Below are 24,132 nucleotides of genomic sequence, written 5' to 3'. Positions count from 1 at the left end.
ATTTATTTTTGAAAGCAAAACATATACAATGGTAACACAAATTCTGCTTATATGTCTAGCTCTTTAGTGTTTTTTTTACAAGTTTGCCTGTCCCAATTATGATTGAAATTGGTGACAAATCAATAAACTATGGGCAGGGAACAGCATCCAAAATGCCAACCATGTGCATACTTATATGGAAGGAAGTAGGACTAACAAAGCTGTTTATCTATTTAAACAGCTGAATGCATCTGTGTCAAAAAAAATTGAACAGAATAGTTAGCACATTCTAGGGCAATTTTCATTGGAACATTTGTCTTTAGGTACATGAGCACCAAGACACTGAATCAAAATGCAATGAATAATTCATATTTCTCTGCACGAACACAACTCTATCCCTGGGGCATCTGCAGTGTTGAAGCAGTGTGGCAAGTCCCGTGTGAAGGCACATGTTCCACCATAAGCCAGGGTAACCCTTTGCCAAAGGATGTTCTGGTTCAAGTGAGGTGAAAACTATCTGTAAGAAGAATGATTGTGTTGAAACAAGCAAAGTTGTTACAACATGCCCATGAATTACAGATGATCAGTGGCAAGATTACTTTTGGAGGTGATAATGGAGATGAACAAGAGGAGTGGCTAGTGAAGTAAGTGGCAAATCTCACAGACATAAGGACACTTTTTGGGTGCACTGGGTCTTCCACAAATATCACAGTGCAGATCAAGAGGAGGAAAACCTCTTTCAGCCCAGGACCTTTCAGATAAATTCTTGGAGGCTACATTCCAGGGGCAAGCAAGGCCAAAAGCAAAAGTATGGCCCCAAAAATACCAGCATATTTTATCTTAGTAGTTATAAGCCTTTGGAGAGGCATTTCAACCTTTGGGAAAGAAATCATACAAAAAGCTAGGAAAACACCAAATGATGGTGCCATGGGCGAGGGGCCACAGCCATCTGTGGAAACGCAGAGAGTTGGACTGGAAACCCCAGGAAGACTGAATTTAGCCTTTGCGTTTCAGATTCCATGCCTTAATTTAAAAGATTCAAGAAATGCATGCTATATACTGAGAATGAAAGTGTTTATGACAAGAACCTGTCCTCCTGCCACCTAAATTTGTGTCAAAGATGAAATTTCAGAATTATTTTTGAGCTAAACATATTTATTTCACACACACGGAAAAGAAGAGACTTTTTTCTTTGCTGGCTGTATGACAGGCTTATTCTGAAATGCTGTATGGCACCAATTACTGTTCAGCAAAAGAACATGATGAAAAATGTTCAAGATCGCACTATTTATGGCACTGAAAGCTTGATTCCAATTGTGCAGTTTCAATCTCAAAGCAAACAGTCTAATTAACACTCTTGCGATTAGTGACTAAACAAACACCATATACTTTTTGTTTGGTAATCACTGCCAGTTATTTTTACTTGAAAATCTTCAAGGTGCTAATGTGAGAAAAACATTGTTAATCATGTCTCTTACAAACTTATGCTTCCTCTAGAATCCAATCATACTCCAGTAAAATTAGGAAATACTTGTCATGTTTAGCATCCATATGGCACGTCCTCTTTTCACCACAATCACAATATTTTTATCTTAAGAGGAATCTCAAAAAGTAGACTTACATCATGCACATAATTTAGATAAGTATCTGAAGCTGAGCAATAATTACTTTCCTAAGGCCACTCAGCAAAAACAGGGCAAAGCTGAAAATTGAACCAGAAACTTCCAGGGTCAAATTTCATGCCCTTAATTATTTTGCCATCCTAGCTCCCAGAAACATTTTAAAATGGTTTAAAGTCATGTTAAAATATATTGCTTTACTGCTGGAAATAAAGCTTTCATTCCAAAGATTTCTGTTTTCACTGAGAAGGGGTGAGGTTACTCCCAGCTTATTTCTCAGCTCTAGAAGGCTCCAAATGATGCATTGCACTGGTGCATATGACCCATTTGTGTCCCTCTAGAGAGGTATGTATGTGGTTAATGATCTTCCTACTAAAAAGACATGGCTCAAAAGTAACATAACTTAAGAGAAAAAAGGAAGCTGGGGAAAAAAAGGTAAGTCTGGCTTTTGTCATGTGCACAATGGAATCACAAAGTATCCTCTCTCCGTTTCCCTTGCCCAAAGCTCAGGCAAGATGAACAAGAGAATTGAGGCTCTAGTACTAATAAAATGGTCTTCATAACCATCATAGTATGGACTACAACTGTTGTGGCAAACCTATGGCATGTGTACCAGAGATGATACATGAAGCCATTTTTTGTGGCACACAATGGGAGGGGAAGGGGAAGAACAAGCATGCACCTATTCCTCTTCTTCCCCCCCTCGCCCCCTGGGCCTTCAGAGGGTGCGGGAATGAAATTCCTCCCCTTAAGTCCCACCCCGGAGGGCAGAGGTCCCCCCCAGAAGTCCCGTGTGCCCCAAGCACTAGATAACACCTGGTGCCAGAAGGCCTGTTCCCTCAAAGGCACTTGGTCCCTCAAAGGTTCACAATCACTGGACTACAATATAGGTTTGGGTGAGACTCACAGATTCAGTTTAGGACTGGAAAAAGAAGTTCTAGGCTTGTGTTCTCTCTCCTCTATACTCATGTTTGACTTTAAGCACAAGCCATTGTTTGCTATGACCTCAAAGTCAACAAAGTATAATTAGCATTTGCTGTCCAAATCAGATTTGGAAGCCACAATTTGAAATGAATATTTAATTCTGATTCAGAGGGCAATTGATAAATTTAAGCATTTCAGAAAACACTTCAAATGGAAAATCAAGCCATATGGGAGCTTGCTGTTCAAAACTATGATTTTGAAGACCACATGAAATGAGCTGCAGTCTTTGCAAAACATGGATAAGTCCAGAAGATCACAGGGATATATATGCAAGCACACAACACTGCAGTTCATTTTTACAGTCACAGATAATTATGCAAACAGTTAATTTGTGTGTGGTAAGGTGTCATAAAATCCCATGTATCTATATATCTATATATAGATATATCTTTCATGAGCCAAAATAAGTAGTACTCTTCTTTCAAAATTAAATACACCAAAAGAAGTAGTTGTCTCTTCCTGTTAAATGCAACTTGTGTTGCTGACTGAAGTTAACTCTCTGTGCTTTGATAGCCCTGTACAATGCTGCTTGAACTCCATGCCACAAGGCAACACTGTAAAGAAGCTGAAAGCAAAGAGAAGAGCGGGAAGTGGTCTTCAATGATACCCTAAGAAAACATTTACTTTGTACCATTTAGGAATATAAAGGGAAATACTCAGTTGCCACCAACAAATGAAATCATTTAAAATTTATGTTAATGTCTTGATTTGTTTTATGGATAACTTGTTTTCAATCTGACTTTCCACTAACAAATTCCCTCATGTTATGGCAGACGTGCTTTCTTGTCCTTGCATCTCTCCTGGTTATGTCTAATCATATATCTTTTCAAAAAATGTTACGAGCTATTCCCTGTTACATTTGACCTCCACAAGTGTGCTATAATCCACAAGTGACATATCCAACAAAGTGGAGATGATGTACAGAAATCTATACTGTGATCACACTTAAGTATTATTAGATGTTACTACTGGAGATAAAGACAAGGATTGCTGCTTTTGGTGGCAGCCACATGTTTCCTGTAATGGTTTATTCTGGCTTCAAGATATATTAGCCTCGCCATCATCATATATTTTAAGGCTGGTTGCACCACTGAGCTTCATGGTTGAATAATGATCTGGACCTGGTATTCCCAACTCCAAGTCTAACACTCCAGCAGCTACACTAGACTAGCACCAATTTATAGGTGCAGAGTTAACAACAAACTCCTTCTGGATGACATGATAGCATAATCAAATCAGTTTCTGCTAGCCATTTAGAAGTCCTTATGGTTTGTCACTGAAAAGGCTATGAAGATTTTTCTGTAGATTGCAGGCTCAAGTACAGGGGAAAAGTCCCTTTCTTGTGTAACAGAACCACTAAAACAAAAATTTCAAAATGCTGGATTGCATGATAAGCAATTCAACTCCACATGTTGGGGAGAAATTGAAACCAAAATATAAAACAACATACAAAAGTAATATTCACTAATGGCTTCACAACTGCCCACCCATAACATGAACATAGTTCAGAGACTTCTACAGTGCGCCCTTGCCTTATGCGGGAGATCCATTCCGCGCCCCCCCATAAGGCAAATAGTGCGTATGCTTGAGCCCCATTGAAAATAATGGGGCTTGTGTATGCCACGCGCACGCCAATGATGCTTCCGTCGCACGGCTTTCAGAATAAGCTGAAAGCCATATAAGAGGCACCCGCGTATGACACGGGTGCACTGTACTATAATTACTGGTGGCCTTAGAGTAAAAATCTGTCAGGTTAGTCTTGAACGGACACAGAGTTTCATTTGTGGTGGTCAGGAATAAGTAATCTTTGAAACTCTGGGAGAAATCCTGTAGCCCTCCAGATATAAGACCAACTCCTAGCATTCATTGCCACGGGTTATGGCTAGGGCTGATAGGAGTTGCAGTCCAACAATATCTGGAGGGCTGCATGATTCCCACTCCTGCTACACATGCATGAAATCCTCCACAAAACAATATTGACACATTAACTGTAACCCTTCTGTGCATCTAAAAGTGGGGAAAAATCTGCGGAACCACAGGCCAGAATTACATATCACAGCAAACTATAACATTTTCAGTATTTACATCTGTCATATAAGATAAGGTATCCATGTGCTTTTGAGTAGCACAAGTACAGATTTGAAAACTTGCTAATAAAGACACTCTTACCTCATTGAGAGCACACATCCGAGCAATGGAGCCAATATTATTGGTGATGGTAACCAGCGTAGCTCTTGCTAGGTCTTCCTTGCTGATGGATTCTCTTTTTTCTTTACTCATCATGTTGCCAAAGCTGTGTGATAATATTAGAGGATATGATCTTTCTTATATTTTTCAGAAAAGCCTATTTAAAAATAAGTTTTTAAGTAGTGTGTCTGGGATAAATATTTATATATTTAAGTCCTTGGTTCAGGATACAAAACATGGACATTAACACTGAACAATTTATCAATCAAAACTGCTATCTGTGGTAAGCTAATGTGACTTTCTTATAAAACTACTGTATTTAAATTGAAAATCTTTTTTCTTTTGTTACAATGTAGATATTTACCAGTGAGCAAGCATATACAATAAAGTTCATGAGATGCTTTAAGTGATACTATTTTGATATCAAGTGGACAGTTAGACACTATAAACACACACTGGTGGGAAAGGGACTGTTTTGCAAGTTGAGATTGAAGTTAACAGTGACATATCCTAAAAGCAAAGAGATCTCATTTCAGTTAACTAACTGAATGACTTTGAAATTAACTGGTCTCAAGCATTAGGACCTTCCCACTTTACAACAGTTAATTTACCCAAACCATGTGTTACATATTAGGGTCAATAGCCTTTTATTTTCAGTTGCTTTTGGGGAGGATGAGTTCAAGCACAAAATCACATGGGATGCTTAATCCTCTCCTCACTCCTAGCTCATCAAGTCTGTCTTAGGCACGTTACAGACGGGCCCATGAGGCGCCGTCATTACGCGCAAGGGGCGGCGCTTCCTGACGCACCTTGCCCCTCGCGCGTAATGACTACATCAAAATGGTGGTGGCCATTCCATATGGCCGCCATTTTGACGTAGCAGATGCTCTGGTCCGCACGTCACGTGGCGGAAGTGACGCCGCGAGTGCGCGACTAGCGCCTCACAGCGTCTCTTCCGGGGCCGAGGAAGGAGCGCAATTTTTGCGCTCCTTCTTTGCTGCATCCGGGTACCGCGCGGTTTGGATGCTGCGGTTCCCGGACGCAGCAACCAGCAGCGGCGCGAGACTGCCCCTTCTGGGCCGTCTGTAACGCGCCTTAGTTATCAAGGCCTTTTCTCTTAAATGGGATTTTGAATCTCTTTGTGTGAGGTGAAAGCAGCTTAGTACGGAATTTTGGGGATGGAGAAGCAGCCCAATTTAAAAAAAATGATTTTACTTTATATAACTGCAGACCCTCTTGAAATAATTTACCCTGACAAATGGGGTTGGGGGAAGCTATTTGGGCTTGGGTTTTTGTATGCAACATCTGAAGCCTTCATAACTAAATATATGATTATGGATCAGCTGAAATCAGGTTAAAAAAAGTAGACTGAACTAGGTACGCAAAATGATGGTCTATGTTCATTGAAGGTTAACACTAAAATAATTTCCACATTTCCTTGGGTACAGTTTGGCCCAAGAAGCTAGGCTATAGCTTTGCTGCATTTTTAGGGTCTCACCAAGTTTTAAAGCAAGATGGGAACCATGCAGCACACAGGCTACATGTCGCTTTGCAAGGTTTCCCCATACATCTGAACAAACTGATTTACAGTGCTTCTCTCCTACAGAGCAGAACTCACTCTGAAAATTGCCCAGAAGTGATTTCTGGTTCCCAGAACATCATTTCCAGTTACCAAAAAATGGTGGTGATGCAGCCCAGGCATGGATGGAATAAGCCAAAAAATGCACTTTGAACCAACCATACAATCCTGCTTTAAGACAACAAAACATGTTTAATGCCAAGCACAGTTAAGTGTTATGCATAAAAACTACCATGCTCCAAAGTCCAGGCAGGCTGTGGCACACAAACCTAATTGCAGTTTGATGACAGTCATCATGTCACCACAGAGGAACTGATCATCTGTGGCACAGTGTTGCTGTTCCCAGGACATGTTAATTTTTTTTAATTTTACATTGCAGCCTTTCCCTTGTTACTTGTCTCAATTGTATGTGACAGGACTATTTCTACAGTTTGCTTCAAATATCTGACAAACAGATCATGTCAGAATATACTTAAGAAGCATGCATTGTTACACACTCTTTGTTTTTGCTAACAGTGAAAGACAGAGGCAGTTAGATTCATTCCAAAACAGTCTTTCATACATAAAGGACAAGAAGGCACATCTCCACTGAATCCTTTATATGATCTGTTAATACATACCTTGATGCTACAGCTGATCCTTGAAGCCCAAACCGTTCATAGTCTCCACCATAAATATCCTTCACCAGCTTATCAACATTGGTGCTGTCTCCTTTAGCTGCCATTTCTAAAGCTTCTTCAAAGGTCTCACAACCAGTCAGCAAGCAACACAGGCCTAGGAATGTACCACCTCCAAGACTAAGAGAAAAAGAATAATAAATTCAGCCACCTTATAATTGCTTGGGTTCCTAAACACTTCTCCTCTAAGCAAACCTCAAGTACCTTCCTCCAAGAGTACTTTAGATTTCAACTTCACTATGAACTGATAAGGGAGAAGTGTGGGATGGGAGAGACAGAAATGCTCAGTTCTGAAAATTGGTTGTATTTCTGTGACCAAAGCAATGATTGTGAAACGTAAGAATCACCACACTGGCTTTCATTGTGAAGTGCCGACAAGAACTATTACATATGCATGGCCCCAATTTGCCCCATGTTTCTCTCTCTATAAAGAACAATGGTAATATTGATCAGGCCAACATACAGATTCATGTTACTACTTTGTTATCTTACATGCAGGTAGATACATGTATCTGTCTTAAATTCAGTAAGCCACCTTGAGTTACGGCTCTAGGGAAAAGTGGCAGGAGGAGGAAGAGAACAGCATCAACTACCTTATCCACTATCTGAACAGTGCTGACAGTAAAGTCTGTTACGACTCATGTTACGACTCATTTACCCATATTCAAGTCCTGCAGTCTCAATCCTTTGAACAAATTCACTAATTTATTCCTGTTGGACAACTCTTAACAAATAAAACAAAATTCAGCATTTTTATTTTTCTCAAAGGGAAACATCTCAGGTTAGTAGTCAGCTTTGTAACTGAACATTGGTTAAAGTGGAACGGTGTACTCGAGTAGGGAGTACACTACAGAATTGTCTACCAAGTATCACCATGAGCTGTAATATCTAGAATAATGATTCCCAAAATTGGTGGTATGCCCCCTCTGGGATCAGTGAGGGGCAGCAAGGGGGCAGTGCCTTCTATCAAAGTATTGCTGCACAAAAAAAAAAAAGATATGGGGAACCAGCAGCCTTTAGGACTATGGTGATGGTGAGAGTTGCATGAAAATTCTTTTCAGGGTCCCTTAAAACCTACAAGCAGTCTCACTGATTGCTTCATGTGATGGAGTCTCTTACTCTTTGTCTGCCTGCATACACTCACTCCCTTAGCTACATCTTTCACTAGTGGCAGCAATGGCATTTGGGTTAATTTTGTGAAGTTTGGGCACAGGGCATTGCTTCTGTGGCATGGGGAAGTGCCAATTTGGGCCTGGCTGCCTGGAGTATGAAGTTAGAGCATGTGGCGGTAAGGGAAAAGCAGTGGCAAAAAGGAGCTTTCAAATCTGGGATCCTGCTTAAGCTTTGTGAGATACGTGTTTGGGGGACACTGGGATTGTTGCCCAAGAGGAAAGGGGGTGGTAGCCCAAAATGGTTTGGGGACCATTGATTTAAAGCCGGGGGTGTACAGATTCCTCTGGCCTAAAGGACACACACCATGCCAGCTAGGGTGTGCAGGTGGAGGTGGGTCACACACACATATGCATACACACTCTTCCCCTCCATCTCAGCTCATGGATGGGCACAAATGATAAAAATCCATTAGTGTGCTCTCTCTCTTCCAGTAGTCTCCACTGAACTTGCATTTTCCTCCTGCTATTAGCAGTGTGGGGGGAAGCAATAATGAATGCCAAGCATACTGCAAATGTGGTGACAGTTTATGCACCCCCACTATCAAGTCTCACTACTACACCGAATTTAGATACCTGTCTAGGGTTGCCATTTCACGGTGGTGGGTGGGACTTTCCCGCCCCCTGGGGGGCGTGCCCGGTCCCGCCCCGCCCCCGCCCCCATTCCTGGGTGGCTGCCCAACTCTAAGCTCCCAGGGCTGCTGCCTGCCTTCTATAGCGTGCTGCCTATGCAGCTTGTCTGGAGCAGCAGCAGCAGGACGACTGAAACCAGCAGGGGCGGGGACTGCTGCACTGCCCTGCCTCTATTGGCCACTTGGCCAGCCCTCTGCTTCCTTATTTGGGCAACATCCAAGCAGGGAGGAATTTGCATTCAGGCAAGCTGCTTCCCTTCTTTCTCTTTCCCCTCCTTCTCTTCTTCTTGTTATTCCGTTTTTTTTTCCTCCTCCTCCTCTTCCCCTCCTCTTCCTCCTCTCCTTTTTCTTCCTTTCTTCCCCCTCCTCATCTTCTTTTTCTCTTTCTTCCTCTCTCTAAGCCCCCCTCCTCTTCTTCTCAGGGGTCCAGGGCTTCTCAAGGCTTTGCCCCCATTAGAAAAGAAAAAAGGCTTTGGATCTGTCCCATAAATCCCTCCTAAGTTGAGACATACCTGGGAAAAAGAGGGGGTGAGGGGTTTGGGGGGGGTTGGAGGGGGCAAGGAAAAGGAGGAAGGGGGGAATTGCTAAGAAGGCTTGCGAGTGAGAAATGTAGTTTTCAGTGGCACAAGGGACTGCCTGTGATCTTGCAAATGCTATGCCTGATTGGGAGTGGGAAATGTTCTTGTAGAATTGGGGGGGGTGGGGTGTTTGGCCAGAACGAGAAGTACATTTCAGCCTTCTGTCTAGGAATAATGCCAAAATGTCCTCCATTTTGAGCATGCCTAAGAAACATGCATTTATATTAACATTTTAAAAAAATTATCATTTTTTCATGTGTCCTCCATTTTTTAAAAAACGTGTCCTACATTTGAAAATGTGGCCCTACATTTGTCCCGGTTTGGAGGTCCTGCCTTATGGCAACCCTATACCTGTCTCAACATTTTATGAGAGAAGGCAGACACAATGCCTAGCTTTTAAGAACAGCAAGATCAGGTCTAAATGGACACACCATTATATATTCTGGAAAGAAAACCTATTTCTTAATTCTAAAATTGTTTGATGGTAAAAAGGGAAAAACACACCAAGGCCTGTTTCGAGCACAGCATGATGCTGTATCACAGCGGAGATGAAAGCATTCTTGTTTTAAACTCACAGATTATTGTTTTTTCCTGGACTGTTTAAAACAGGGGTGGGCATGCTTAAGGGATGGAAGACCATTTTTAGATCTTTGTGGTCCTTGATAGGCAGCACCAGTGTGTTCTACAGTGTCCAGAAGTGATATTTTACAAAACAGGAAGAAGTAAAGATTCTTTTTTCTGTTTCTATGTGGGGCAAAAGTGTTTAAAGATCAGAAAGGGAGTCCTGGATTCTATTCAGCATAAATTTATTTTCTGGCTGGTTATTATTATTATCATTATTAAAAGAAGCGCACGGGAAAGGGCTGCACGGGCCATCTCCTTCCAGACTGTACAATTCCCACCTTTGTCTTAAATTAGTTAAAAAAAATATCAGGAACATGAACCATGGTTTAAGAACAACTTCCTTAGTTTAAAATAGGATATGAAAGCTTCCATTCTCCTCATAAATGCAAAACAAACAAACAAACAAAAAAACCAGATTTTTGTTCTAATGCCAAGGAATCAGTTTACGTGTGAAATAGGACTGGATGTGTTTGTATGCACTTCTCTTTACCACTCTGCATTCCTTTTTTATCTGAAAAATGAAAGTGCTAAATGGCATGATCTAAGCAGGTGAGATGGGTCTCAATGTTGCTCACAAAAATTTTTCTGAGATTATCTTGCATGTTGACTGGAGCTTGTAAACCTTTTGAAAACCTTTTTATGACACCATAAAAACAGCCACTTAAAATCAATTTGATTGTTCTTAGCCACTGGATTTCCTTCTCGCTGTCATAACAAAAACAAACCACAGGTTATGGTTTTCACCTGCTTAATAAAAACACTCATTTAGCTTTATAATAAGACAGCAGGAAATACAAATCCTTTAGACATTAATAAGAATATCTTAAAAGTACTTCACTGAGTTGGAAAATGAGGGCAGACAGACCTAAACATCAGGTTTTTATCTTTAATTATTTATGTTCTACCCAATTATGACACTTATGGGGAATTAAGTCTTTTTTGGCTATTCCCAAAACACTTTGACTCTACTCTAAAGTTCCATACAATATGTTCCAATAGTTTCAAATTCATTTCAAATTCTAACCTGAAGCCATGTTCTCTTGGCCTCTTTTCTTGCACTCAGCAGACATTTTATTAATTCTTTTGTTTATTTGGTCTCATATGCTTGAGGTGATTAGATAGTCCTTATCTGACTTCCAGAGGCCCCCTGTAACAAACATTCAGGGACTCTGATATAGACAAGTTGATACCTTATTTCACCAGGAAGAAATTGTTTTCATCACAAAGTATATTCACCTGGTCCCCGTAACTCTCTTATAGTTGTCCTTGGAATATACAGTTAAGATGCTGACCCCGGAGCCTATGTTAACTAGCAGCATAGGAAATGGATTATCAAGGCAGTAAGGCTTTTTCTGACACCGTTCAGGATCTGCTGCATTTTCAAAATAATAGCACTCAGGGTGGCCATTGAAACCAACAGAATCCACATAGAGAAGACCCTGGATCAAGCAGTCCAACTCATCTAGTTTATGAAGCTGGAGGTCAGCAATCTGGAAGAGAAGTTAATAAATGAATATGTGTTGATGCAGCATAAAAACTAACAAGAGAGGTGAAAAGGTTCTGCAGAAGTACTTTGTACTGTTTGCGTTGCACAACAGGCCATCTCTAGAATAATAAAAAACTATTTACACTGGAAGTTTCAAGCCAAAATGTTGTCTGTCTGTCTGTCTGTCTCAAAACAAGCATATCACCAGGTCAAGCTGTGTTGTGCATTTAAAATCTGGGCCATAGTCTTCTCTCTCCTTGAAGAGATTTCATTGTTACGCTCATAGGCCAGGGTGAGCAGCCACTGGGGGTTCAGAGCTGCACCCACACCATTTTTGCCCCCTGATCCTACACCTGCCCATCTTAAAAAATGGAAGTGACCAGTCACTTTTAGTTTTGATTAAAGGTAGTTTTAGGAATTCAACTTTAAATGGTCAAACACCCCTGAACTACTCTTTTTTAACCTATAGGGGGCAGTTTACTGGAGATTCTGATTGGCCACATAATTTGGCCATAGGTGAATATGGGAGTGATGATCCCTGTTTGAAAACAGTTTCGCTCTCTGGAAAAATTATGGCTGATGATGGGTGAGAATTATGTGGCCTGTTGGCAGCATGTGGCCAACCAGGATCTCCGTAAACCACCCCCCTGTAGATTAAAAAAAACCAAAAACCGTAGCTCAGGGGTGTTTGATTATGCAATGCATTCCTATAGCATCCACGATTTGTGTAAAAACAAAGGCTAAAAGAAATATCATTTCAAACAAACTGTTGTGAAATTGGAACAACTCCTGCTTCTTTTAGCAGAAGACACAACGAAGTGAAAAACAAAGAATACTGCTATTATAAAATCCCCAGAGGCAGGCTCACAATACAAACTAGTACAGCGAGGAAGTATCAGTTTACCTACCTTGCCTCACCTTTTGCCTTAGGCCAGCAGTTAAACACCATAAACACAATAAAACATGTAAATTTTTGGAATGCTAAAGGGAATGGTCAGAAAGTTTGCATTCTTACTGAACCTTTAAAAAATTCCTAGTCTTCTATTTTAGAATAAATTTAAATAAGCCATTAGAGCACCTATGGGAACAACTGGTGTCATATTAAATCAGTTCTGGGAAACCTATGGCCTTACAGAAATTGCTGGACTCCTATTCCCATCAGTCCTAGAAGAAATAAAGGTCAGGAATGATGGAAGCTGCAGTCCAACAAGACCTGAAGACTCATAACATCCTTACACCAACACTGAGAAGACACCAAAAAAATTGCATGTGTATAATGACTCTTTCCAACTTCAAGCAAAGTTTCAGAAGTCAAAAAGAAAAATTCTGGTTTCTTGCTACTCTTTTTAATGGTGTAGAGGACATGTACCTCTCCAGGTGCTGTTGGACTGCAACTCTTAGTAGCTATAACCATCTTGTCCAGTGATTTACAAACTCTGGTCCTCCAGGTATTTTGGATTTCAATTCCCAGAAGCCTCGGCCATTTTGGCCAATGGTCTGGAATTGTGGGAGCCGAAGTCCAAAACACCTGGAGGTCAGAGTTCGGTAATCACTGATAGTCAATCAAGAAGCTGCAGTTCAGGTCAGTACCCAGATGGCCACACATTCCTCAGCTCTGCTTTAGAAGATACCTCACCAAAAAACATGAGATTTTCTCTCTCTCTCTCTCTCTCTCTCTCTCTCTCTCTCTCTCTCACACACACACACACACACACACATACATATATATATATATATATATATATATATATATGATAAAACAAAATTGAGGACATTGTGGAACTATACACCTGAAAGACACTCTGTCAGTCCATCTACAGTTCTACAAATATGAATCACCAGGGAGGCAGAATAAACAGGGAGGAATACAAATTCTACATTAGTTCTTGAAGTGTATTAGAAAACTAGTTTACTGTTCCTATTCAGCCCACAAAACCAGTTTTTACTCCTTGAGGTGATTTTTAAAAACAGCTTACAGTTCTTACTTATTGCACACAACCAGTTTTTCCAGTTTTCCTCAAAACAACTATTTTGAGATTACTGCAAGAACGTGAACAAGAGAACTTCGTACTGTCAAAAGCCCTATTCAGCGATTTCTTCTTAATGTGATTATGATCAGGTGAAGGAGAGAGAAGGGGGTTCACACTGTACACCTGCAACCCTAACACCTTGCTCGGTGCACAAGAGGATGCTCCAGAATGCACTATTGTCAGGCACAGCCTGGGATGCCTATGGAAAGCACCAAGGCTCTTCTAGTGACCCTACACAGGGTTTCAAATCATGGGGGAAAGAGCCTATCTGTTTGCAGGAGGCTGTCTCCCCCCAGACCCAGCCCTAATGTCTGGATGGGGAGGGAGAAGAGGTGATATGATGTTGAAACAGTCATGGCTCCACTCAGTATGACTACTAACTACATGAATAGGAATGGTTGAAGGGAATCACTGCACTTTCTTGTACAACCACTGTTAATTGCAGGAGCATGTTTTCACATGCCTATAGTATGGGCAAGGTTCTTGAGTAATGGCCCCACACTGCACGAACAAAACAAAAATGAGAGAAAAGCATTGGAGATTATGGGGCTGCAAAAGTGGGGCCCATACACCACACTTTCCCCACCTGATATAAATCATATGGGGACAAAGGCTCCTGCCACACTACAGAATTAATGCAGTGTCAAACTACATTAATATTGCAATGTAGATGCAGCCATACGAAGGGAGATATAAGAGAAACAAAGATTGATCAGTCCCCTGTGATGGCAGAGGAAAACAGAGGGAAACTATTTCCCATATCACCAGCTAAGGAGGATTGATAGGCTTGTAGAGTGTCTGCACTAGCCAAGATTAGCTTAGTCTTAAAGGGACATCATTCAATACCTCACTCACTGTTTTGTGCCAACTTTGTCAAACAGATTTCTGCTCTACTTTTTCCCTCACCTCCTTTTTCCCACTGGTTTATGTTACAGGTCTATGGGTAGGGCTCAAATTTTATTTTATCTTATTTCATATATGCCAAGTTAGGAATTATGTGACACTCCTGTTGCAGTTAGAATCATAGAATCATAGAGACTGCAAGGGCCATCCAGTCCTACTCCCTGCCATGCAGGAAATCTCAATCAAAGCATCCCTGACAGATGGCCATCCAGCCTCTGTTTAAAGACCTCTAAGGAAGGAGACTCCACTACGCTCCAAGGGAGTATGTTCCACTGTCGAACAGCTCTTAATGCCAGGAAGTTCCTCCTAATGTTGAGGTGGAATCTCTTTTCCTGTAGCTTGCGTCCATTGCTCCGGGCCCTGTTCTCTGGAGCAGCAGAAAACAAGTTAGCTCCCTCCTCAATGTGACATCCCTTGAAGTATTTAATCAGGGCTATCATATCACCTCTTAACCTTCTTTTCTCCAGGCTAAACATCCCCAATTCCCTAAGTCGTTCCTCATAGGGCATGGTTTCCAGACCCTTCACCATTTTAGTCGCCCACTTTTGGACACGCTCCAGTTTCTCCAGATCCTTTTTAAATTGTGGTGCCCAGAACTGGACACAATATTCAAGCTGCAGCCTGAACAGAGCAGAATAGAGTGGCACTATTATGTCCCTTGATCTAGACACTGTGTCTATTGATGCAGCCTAAAACTGCATTGGCCTTGTTAGCTGCCGCATTGCACTGTTATGTTCAATTTGTGGTCTACTTGGACTCCTAGATCCCTTTCACATGTAGTCTCATTCAGCCAGGTGTCACCCATCCTATATCTGTGCATTCTATTTGTCCATTCTAAGTGCAGTACCTTACATTTCTCCCTGTTGAAGTTCATTTTGTTAGCTTTGGTCCAGCTTTCTAGTCTATTCAGGTCGTTTTGAATTTTGATCCTGTCCTCTGGGGATTTAGCTACTCCTCCTAGTTTGGTGTCATCGGCAAATTCTTTCATCCAAGTCATTGATAAAGATGTTGAATAGCACTGGGCCCAGGACAGAACCCTCTGGGACCCCACTGGTCACTTCTCTCCAGGATGAAAAGGAGCCCTTTGGGTTCGGCCAGTCAACCAATTACAAATCCATGTAACAGTTACTTTGTCTAGCCCACATTTCACTAGCTTGTTTGCAAGAATGTCATGGGGAACCATGTCAAAAGCCTTACTGAAATCAAGATATACTATATCCACAGCATTCCCTTCATCTACCAAGCAAACTGCAGTTCCCAGCAGCTCTAGTCAGGAACACCAATACCAAGTACACAGAGAATTGCAAAACACACCTGTCCAGATGTAGAATTTCTAACCTATATAGGCATTTTAGAAATAATTTAACTAAATAATAACAGTGGTGGATAAATTACTGAAGCTGGTATGCATACACAGACTTCATTTCAAGTGCATATGAGGACTAGGTGCTCAGTCAGCAAAATGTTCTGCATGCTCATGTTTACTCTTAATACCAATGTATTTCACAAGCTATGTATAAGCGGAAACATTTTCAGCCTGACACATTTGATAATGGAAACACCTCCCCCTCCAGTATAAAGGACCGACTGCTCTAAGCAACTCCCCCTAGTTAACATCATTTAAGCTTGAAAAGCATGCTAGCTAGTTTGAAGTGACAAAAATAGATGGCAAAGTCATAGGTTTGACTGGCACAAACATTCTCTCCGTATCTGATTTGGCAGCAAGACTGTCAGGGAAAATAAGCAAGGCTGTGCATAAGCTCAACGTACCATTCGAAAATCTTCCTCAAACTTGTACGCTCCGCCTCCTGTGGCACAAAGTGTGGTGTGCAAGCTTGAGAAATTTTTTTCACTCCCCATTTGTATGAACCTGTGCATGGCACAGCTTGGAAAACGGATGAAATGAAGGTTCCCTTTACGCCCACACATAGTCAAGTTTTTCAGTTCAAGGTGGACATCTCGAATTCCAGTTTTACCATAGGCTGTATTGGAAGTCAAGTACTTCCTAATGCTTTTTAGATTTTCCACTTCTTCCTGTTCCTCTTCGGCTGTAATGTCTTTTGGTTCAAAGTAAACCAGTTTAACAAGAGTCCCACCAATATCCATGCCAAACCATGGGAATGCTAGAAGGGAATAAAAAAAAAAAGTGGATTATTACATGGACACAAAACACATTTCTAAAAGAGAAACATAACCTTAACAAAGCCCATAAAGTATGAAGACCAATTACTGATGGCACTCCTTTGAAAGTGTTGCACATCTTTCAGAATATAACCTAACCCTCTGAAATGCTGTTTGCTTATAAACTACCCTGAGCCAGAATGCCCCATCCTGGTGCACTCGAGATGTTTGTTAACTGGATTTATATCCCACCTTTCTCTCAACATGGAATTCAATGGGTTGCACTATGACTCCCATCATCCCCAGTCAGCATATCCATAGGTTGTGGAAAGCTGACCTATGTGATGGTGCCATTTTGGGTTTCAACAGGAGAAACATTCAGAGTCCTACTTCAACAACACTCAAACCAACACACCACACTGGCTCTGTTTCTGCCTTACTAACCTGATGAATATCATCCTAATGATAATATAGATAATAACATGCAGATACCCAGCACCATGCTGATGCTTAATGTAAGTATCCATTATGTAAGAATGAAAACACGTGTTTGTTTTGGAATGTAGTCCATTTGCTATTTAATTTTTTTAAATGGCAATGACTACAAAACCATACCTGGCAAAATATTTATTGTGTGTGTAATAATCTCCATTTTCATTCAAAGAAATACAGAACAAATATTAAATTACATGTTTCTTATTACAAAGGCTCCTCAAATCTTGTATAAATATTTTAGGCAGCGTCTTAACAAAGCATTGTGCATTATTACATTTAATTATTACAACCACTAAATTAAATGAGCAAGGATTGCAAGGAAAAGAAAAGAAAAGGAAGAAGACAGCAAAGCTTCCTGACTATTCTATTTTCTTGTCTCCTTGCTTCAGGAAACAACGTTCCCAAAATAGTACCCATGCTTCTATTTTTGGTACTGACACAATCGCTGCAGGAGGCGCAAAGAGCGTGAGTACCCCCAACCAGTTGCTCCCAATTGAAGGAGGCACAGGGCAAGATTTGTTTCTTTATCAAAAGAAGCAGGATGACACTGCTATCCCATGGTCATTTGCATCATTTATGCTTTGCATGATTTATGGATTGCTTCTGAAATATAGAAACCCTACCATTTATTAACTACAGGCAATGTTAAAACCAACAGTCAATTTGAAATAACTATTGAATATATAAACAAGAATTCACAGTATCTGAATCGTCCACCACAACAAATGGATCTTTGGAGGGACCTGCAAGATTCCAATATTCCTCTCGCTGTAGATGAAGATCCAGCCACTTTATCAGATCTCTCTTTCCCCAACAAGAAAGAAATCTTATCTTAGCTCTTTTTTTAATGATATGAACTGATGCAAGCAACTTGAAAATGGTTATATACATTAAATTTTTTCTGTTTGTTAATTTTATTGCTAATGAATAAAAAAAAACAAATATCAATTTGAATAACTCAGTCCCCACACTGGTACTATTGTAAACCACAACTCCACACTCACATTCCATGAAGTGTAATATTTCACTGGCCTCCTATGTGCACCTCTGAGTAGACAATATTAGGACTGCACTTTTTTCATTAGCTTGCATCCCACTCACAGTACTGCTATGCCAGAACTGCACATACCAAGCACCCTTGCATAAAAATGCTTGATATGCCAGCCTATTTAATAGTATGCCTCTGGCAATGCATACAGAATTGAAAGTGGAAAGTGTTTTCCAGTGGCCTCCATGTGATTTATGGGGCAGGACTAGTTAACTACAGAAGGAGCATTTTTCATCCTTTCAATGGCTACGCCAAAACATTTTGTTTTCAGCCAGTTTTAAGTTACTAAGAAAGGTTTTGTATGTTATGGGGGCAAAACTGCTATGTTTTGTGGCAATTCTGAACATGTTTTGGCATCCTGGGGTCAAAATAACTGCATGAGAAAATAATTAAATGGAAGTGTCTGAGACCGGGGGACACAAAGTGCCCCCCCCCCAGGGCCACATTTCCCCCGTTCATGCCATGGGGACAGAGAGAGACCAAATGATTTGCCTCCACTTCTGTAAAAGTTGCAAGAGGCTGCAGTTTCAGACAAGACCTGTAAAGCCCATCTGAAGACCAAAGACAGTGATTGAAGAGCAACAGAGAATGACAATGAAGAAGCACCACTACAACCACTACTGAATTACCCCCTGGGATGGGAAGCAGTCAGAAAGGATCCCAGGATTGTAACCTGCCCACAATCTCTTACAAGTTGGAGCAGCCTGCTGAACCACCTTAAAAATCAAGAAGATATGAAGACATATGGACACTAATTTACACCATGTCCCTCTGTCTTTCTTCAACTGATTCCTCTCTATTAAGGATGGGAATCATGAAGCTCAGGCAGACAACTACGGCGTGGAGAAAACACAGGGACAGAACATAATATGGAATTTTCCAGTGCCAGCATACATCACCAATGCCTTAAGGAGGACTAAGGAATTTATCAGGAGGACCCAATAAATGGCCATCTATTGGGAGTGCTTTGATTGTGAATTCTTACATGGCAGGAGGTTGGACTGGATGGTCCTTGTGACTTCTTCCAACTCTATGATTCTATGACTTCACCAATTGGACTGCTGATAAAGCATCCTCTCACTAACTTCATTCTTCTGTTAAGTCCCACCATTGATCATAATGGGGCTTAGTTTATGGAAAGGTAAAAGTTTTCCCTTGACAAGGTTGTCAAGTTGTGTCTGACTATAGGGTGTGGCGTTCATCTCTGTTACTAAGCAGAAGAGCCAGCGTCATCAAAGACAACCCAGGTGGTCATGTGGCCAGCGTTGTTACCTTCCCACCAAAGTGGTACCTATTTATCTACTTGCACTTTTAACACGCTTTCAAACTGCAAGGTTGGCAGAAACTGGGACTAGTGATGGGAGCTCCTTACATCACATGGTACTTGGGCCTCAAACTGCTGGCTTCCGATCTTGCAGTCATCAGTCAGTGTCTTAACCCGTGAGCACATAATCTAGGGCCACTGAGTCCCTAGATCCGTATTGGCGAACCTATGGCAAACATGCCCCATCCCATTCCCCTCTGGAAGTTCCACTCCCCCCCCCCCAGGCACCGAGTAACAGGTTTCAGTTTGGGCATTCAGTCCCTAAAAGATTCACCATCACTGCCCTAGATTATGTGCAGATGATTAAACGGTATTGTTCTTCCACTGTCTTCTCTGTAATCTGAGTACTAAAGGTTTTTGATGAACACTGACATACTACCTAAATTTTATATAAGTTTTAATTCAATATGGAAGGTGAAGGTATAGGAGAATACCCAAACGAAGTGCATAATACTACATTTCTGAGGGAACAGTGAAGGCTGTGTGCCCTTGTATATGCATCCACACTAGTTTCTGTAAAAAGTTTCAGTAGCTTCCAAATACATTCTGCTTTTAAGTTTGAGAAGTTAAGAACCATATCCCTTGCACCTCTAATTTCTAACTAATCATCTTTTCAACCAAGATAGAGAAATAAACAAAAGAATGTGCAATCTCCCTGGAAACTTCTAAATGCCTTCCTTCCCTTTGCAACACAAAACCATAGCTCAAATACTCCCTCACTAGTTGACGTTAATCAACAAAAGATAACAAAAATCGCATGAAAGATAAAGTTGACAGAAACTATCAATGATTTACTGCATAAGGTGTCCCATACTTTAAACCTGACATCTCAAAGACAGAATTATCTTGTCTTTTCTCATAAAAAGACACAATAAAAAGGAACTTCATTTAGCAAGACAGCAATCCCATTTCCACATCTATCTTTGGAACCAGCTTTTTATTCACATCCCTATAAAAAGGTAAAAAGAGTATCCAAATTCTTTCATACTGTGCGTATTAAACTTTTTTAAAAAGCCTTCAATGAGAGCACAAAGACTAAGGATCAAACTATGTGTTACTGAAGAGAAACGCTACTAAATGTTCCGAATATAATGGGATAGCACAGGTTGCAGTTGCGGGTCATTTCTAACTCTACTTGTACTTGGCCTCTCACTCATGTCTACCTTTCCAGAAGAAAACTCATGCACAGCTCACTTCCTACCATAAAGGGAGGTACACTAACACCGCAGAAATAATCCAGTTTGGCACTACTTCTGCAGTGCTGATGTCCCCTAAAACAGAGATGAGAAGCTGTGGGAGGCTAGGGAGGCTGCATTAGACCTCTAGCAGAACTTCAAGGGCCGCACTCCATCACCACACTACCCACTGCAAGAAAAAATGCAAAACTTTTTGCTACCTGCAACATCCTGTATTTGTGGGGGCATTTTGCCATGTTTTTAGGCCCAGGAGACTGTTTTTAAAAGACTTTTCCTGGGCTTAAAACATCCCAGGGGAGTCTCAACACCTGGCAAAAATGCCTCCATGCTCTTTAGAGGGCATTTGGTTGCAAATTTTATTTTTAATTTTTTAAACATTTTATCCCTGGGGGTTCTGAGAGCCACGAAACCACAATTTGCCCAACCCTGAGAGTTTTCTGGATAATCTGTTTTTTTTTTTTTTTTTGTTCTACAACATTTACACAAAACTATCTTCTTGTTTTCACACAGAAAAATGAACTCTGTTCTATTTGTTTCTGAGTAAATATCCCAATTCACTGCCAAAGTCTACCTGAAAATTCTTTTAGCCTATGCCTCCTCTCTTAAGTTCCTTTACTTGAAATCCTGAAGCCAATTTCAATTTGCTTACTTATATCGGCATAAGCCAATGTTGGCCCGTTTGTAAGGGTTCTGTTAAGTACTACGCTACTTGCAGAAACTAATCCAATAGAAAGGAATTTGAACTGTGAAGAGGAAATCATAAGACTAACCTACCAAGTGTATGCACACTCCAGAACCTGCATGGGAGCAGGAGAGAAATTATAGTGCACACGAACAAGAAACTAACAAATGGTATGGCAGGTATGTTAATTGGTTCATCTGGTGCATTAGTATGCACCGCATACACCAAATATCTACATGTCCACTTCAGCATGAAGTCGACCTGATTGCAAATAACAACAAATGTGAGCTTACTATGACCTAGCTGCCCAATAAGGAGTTTTCTCCTCCTCCATCGAGCTGGTGAAATACACTGAAGACAACATGGTTATACAGAATATTTTTCAGACCAATATTGTTTCTACTGACATCAGTTTTCTAGCAAACTCAGTACTAATCTATTTGGGTCTATTTTCACTACTAGGTAACTGCCTTTATAAACTGATATATGCATCAGATTTCAAAGCTGTAGAAGAATGTTATTCACAGTTCATTTTTGGGACTGACTCCCAGAATCCTTCAGTTCATATGGCCTCTGCTAATAATGCTAGCAGAATTTTGGGAATTGTAATGCAAAAGTAACTTTTCCTGTCTCATCTATTCTTATTTTCTGGGGATCACAGGGTTTTCTCAAAACAAGCACAGTATTTTTCCATCTAAAATTATTTGTTCAGCAAGGAAAACTTTATTCCCAGCTCCCAGTTCTACATAAGGATACACTAGTTTTCCAGATGTTTCCACAGTTATCTAGACAGAAGCCATACACATGAAGAACAACTTAGGATCAGAAGCCAATTAATTCATTTTCAAATACAGCAACTAAATCTCTAAAGAATCTATATAGGAATAACAATTTTTTTCTATATAGGACAAAATAAAATACAGGTTGAGTATCCCTTATCTGAACTGCATGGATCAGAAATGTTTTGTATTTCAGATATTATTTATTTATTTTTGTATTTTGGAATATTTGCATATAACTAATGAAATATCTTAAGAGACAGGACCACAATTTAAACATGAAATTCATTTATGTTTCATATGTGAGTTCCTGCATGGGAGGGGGTTGGATTGGAAGGCCCTTGTGGCCTCTTCCAACTCTATGATTTTATTATTCTAGATATAAACCTTAATCACATAGCAGGTAATTTTACACAAATTATTTTAATTATTTTGTGCATGAAACAAAGTTTGTGTAAGCTGAACCATCAGAAAAGTAAAGGTGTCACTACCTCAGCCACCCATATGGACAATTTTGGAGTGTTTCAGATTTTGGAATTTGGATAAAGGAGACTCAACCTGTAGTATATATACATTTCAAGATGCAATTTAATATACATACATACATACATACACACACACACACACACACACTAAAAAATTATGCAGTTTTGGAAATAAAACCCATTCTGCAGACCAAAAAAAAAAAAAGAAGATACCATTAACTTGATGTGCTCATTTGAACCTAGGCATTACAGCTTGTTTCTGCAGTTTATCACATTTTTATTCCCCTTTATTGCATTTGTATAGACCTTTATTGCATTTGTATTCTCCCCAGAATAGGAGAAACTACTCAGGTCTCCAAGTCCAATGGTATACCATACAGATTAATGTTTATTGTACAGTTATAAAAAATGCAGACCACAAGTTGTGACTTTGAGCATAGAAGCCCCAAGCCTCTTATTTTTGTGACTCTTCTCCCTTTTAAGCGTATCTATCCATTAGAACTGAAATAAGAAGACAGCTGCCTTTTTTACATCATGATTTTCTATGCCCTTGTAGGAATCTTCCTATGCTATGAAATTAAGACATGTACTCATGGTTATCTAGTCCAATTAAAACTTAAGTGGTGCACAACTCTCTTTAAAAAGGAAAAAACAATAACAAATCACCAAGTATTTTGTGTTACTTAAAATAATCACACAATGCTTAGTCACTGCAATGAGGTTCCCTAGTTCATAACTGGTGTGCTTTTGTTCAGAAGAACTGGTTAAGAACATAAGGTCTAAAAAGGGCATATGCCAGGAACATCTGGAGAGAGACACTATAGATCTGTTTCTGTGTTAATGCGAGAAGCCTCCAAGCCAAAATAGGAATATTGGGGATGCTTGGGTTTTAAGAGAAAACACAGTGAACAGCTCACCTCCTGTTTAAAAAGGTCTCAAGAGATTCTTATCTGCTTCACAATGTATCCGTTTATAGAATGTACACTGGTCCTATTTAGACAGTCCAGTTTGAAATATTACCCTATTAACAGCTACAACACAGTAAAACAGGTGATAAAGCACCTCATATTAGGTTAAAATACAAATAATTCAGGGTGAGAAACATGTGTCTCCCCAGGTATTGCCAGATGTATGAAACCTCCATCATTCCTCAGCACTAGCTATGGTCCAAACACACTGCAGAAATAATTCAGTTTGAGACTGCATTAACTGCCCTGGCTCAATGCTAGGGAATTCTGGGAGTAGTAGTTCTGTGAGACATTTAGCCTTCTCTGTCAGAGAGCTCTAGTACCACAATTCCCAGGATTACCATGCACTGAGCCAAGGCAGTTAAAGCGCTCTCAAACTGGATGATTTCTGCAGTAAGTTTTGGACCTAAATGTCTCACAAAACTACAGTCCCCAGAATGCCCTAGAATTGAGCCAGGGCCAATTAAAGCAGTCTCAAACTGGATGATTTCTACAGTGTGGTTTGGATCTACGTTGGCTAGGGCTGCTGAGAAATGTAGTGCATTATCTGGAAGGCCACATGATTCTGACCTCTGCAATAAGTCCAA

At 40.4% G+C, this 24,132-nt stretch overlaps 1 protein-coding gene across 5 annotated transcripts in view; it reads right to left on the bottom strand.

The window, feature by feature from the left end:
* Window positions 1-24,132, bottom strand: part of LOC149318700 (pantothenate kinase 1) — a 37,557-nt gene that overhangs the window by 4,329 nt on the left and 9,096 nt on the right. For all 5 annotated transcript variants that reach the window (XM_089510307.1, XM_089510309.1, XM_089510308.1 and 2 more), the window contains 4 exons: window positions 16,218-16,570; window positions 11,265-11,518; window positions 6,969-7,145; window positions 4,752-4,875 (listed from right to left, as the gene is read on the bottom strand). In XM_089510307.1, the coding sequence (XP_089366433.1) occupies window positions 4,752-4,875; window positions 6,969-7,145; window positions 11,265-11,518; window positions 16,218-16,570 (908 nt within the window). The remainder of the gene's footprint in view (window positions 1-4,751; window positions 4,876-6,968; window positions 7,146-11,264; window positions 11,519-16,217; window positions 16,571-24,132) is intronic.

This window comes from Sceloporus occidentalis, unplaced genomic scaffold (assembly GCF_023333645.1).
Source record: "Sceloporus occidentalis isolate IW3139 unplaced genomic scaffold, rSceOcc1.0.p SCAF_2, whole genome shotgun sequence".
NCBI classification, from domain to species: Eukaryota; Metazoa; Chordata; class Lepidosauria; order Squamata; family Phrynosomatidae; genus Sceloporus; species Sceloporus occidentalis.
This window is presented reverse-complemented; position numbering and strand designations above follow the sequence as displayed.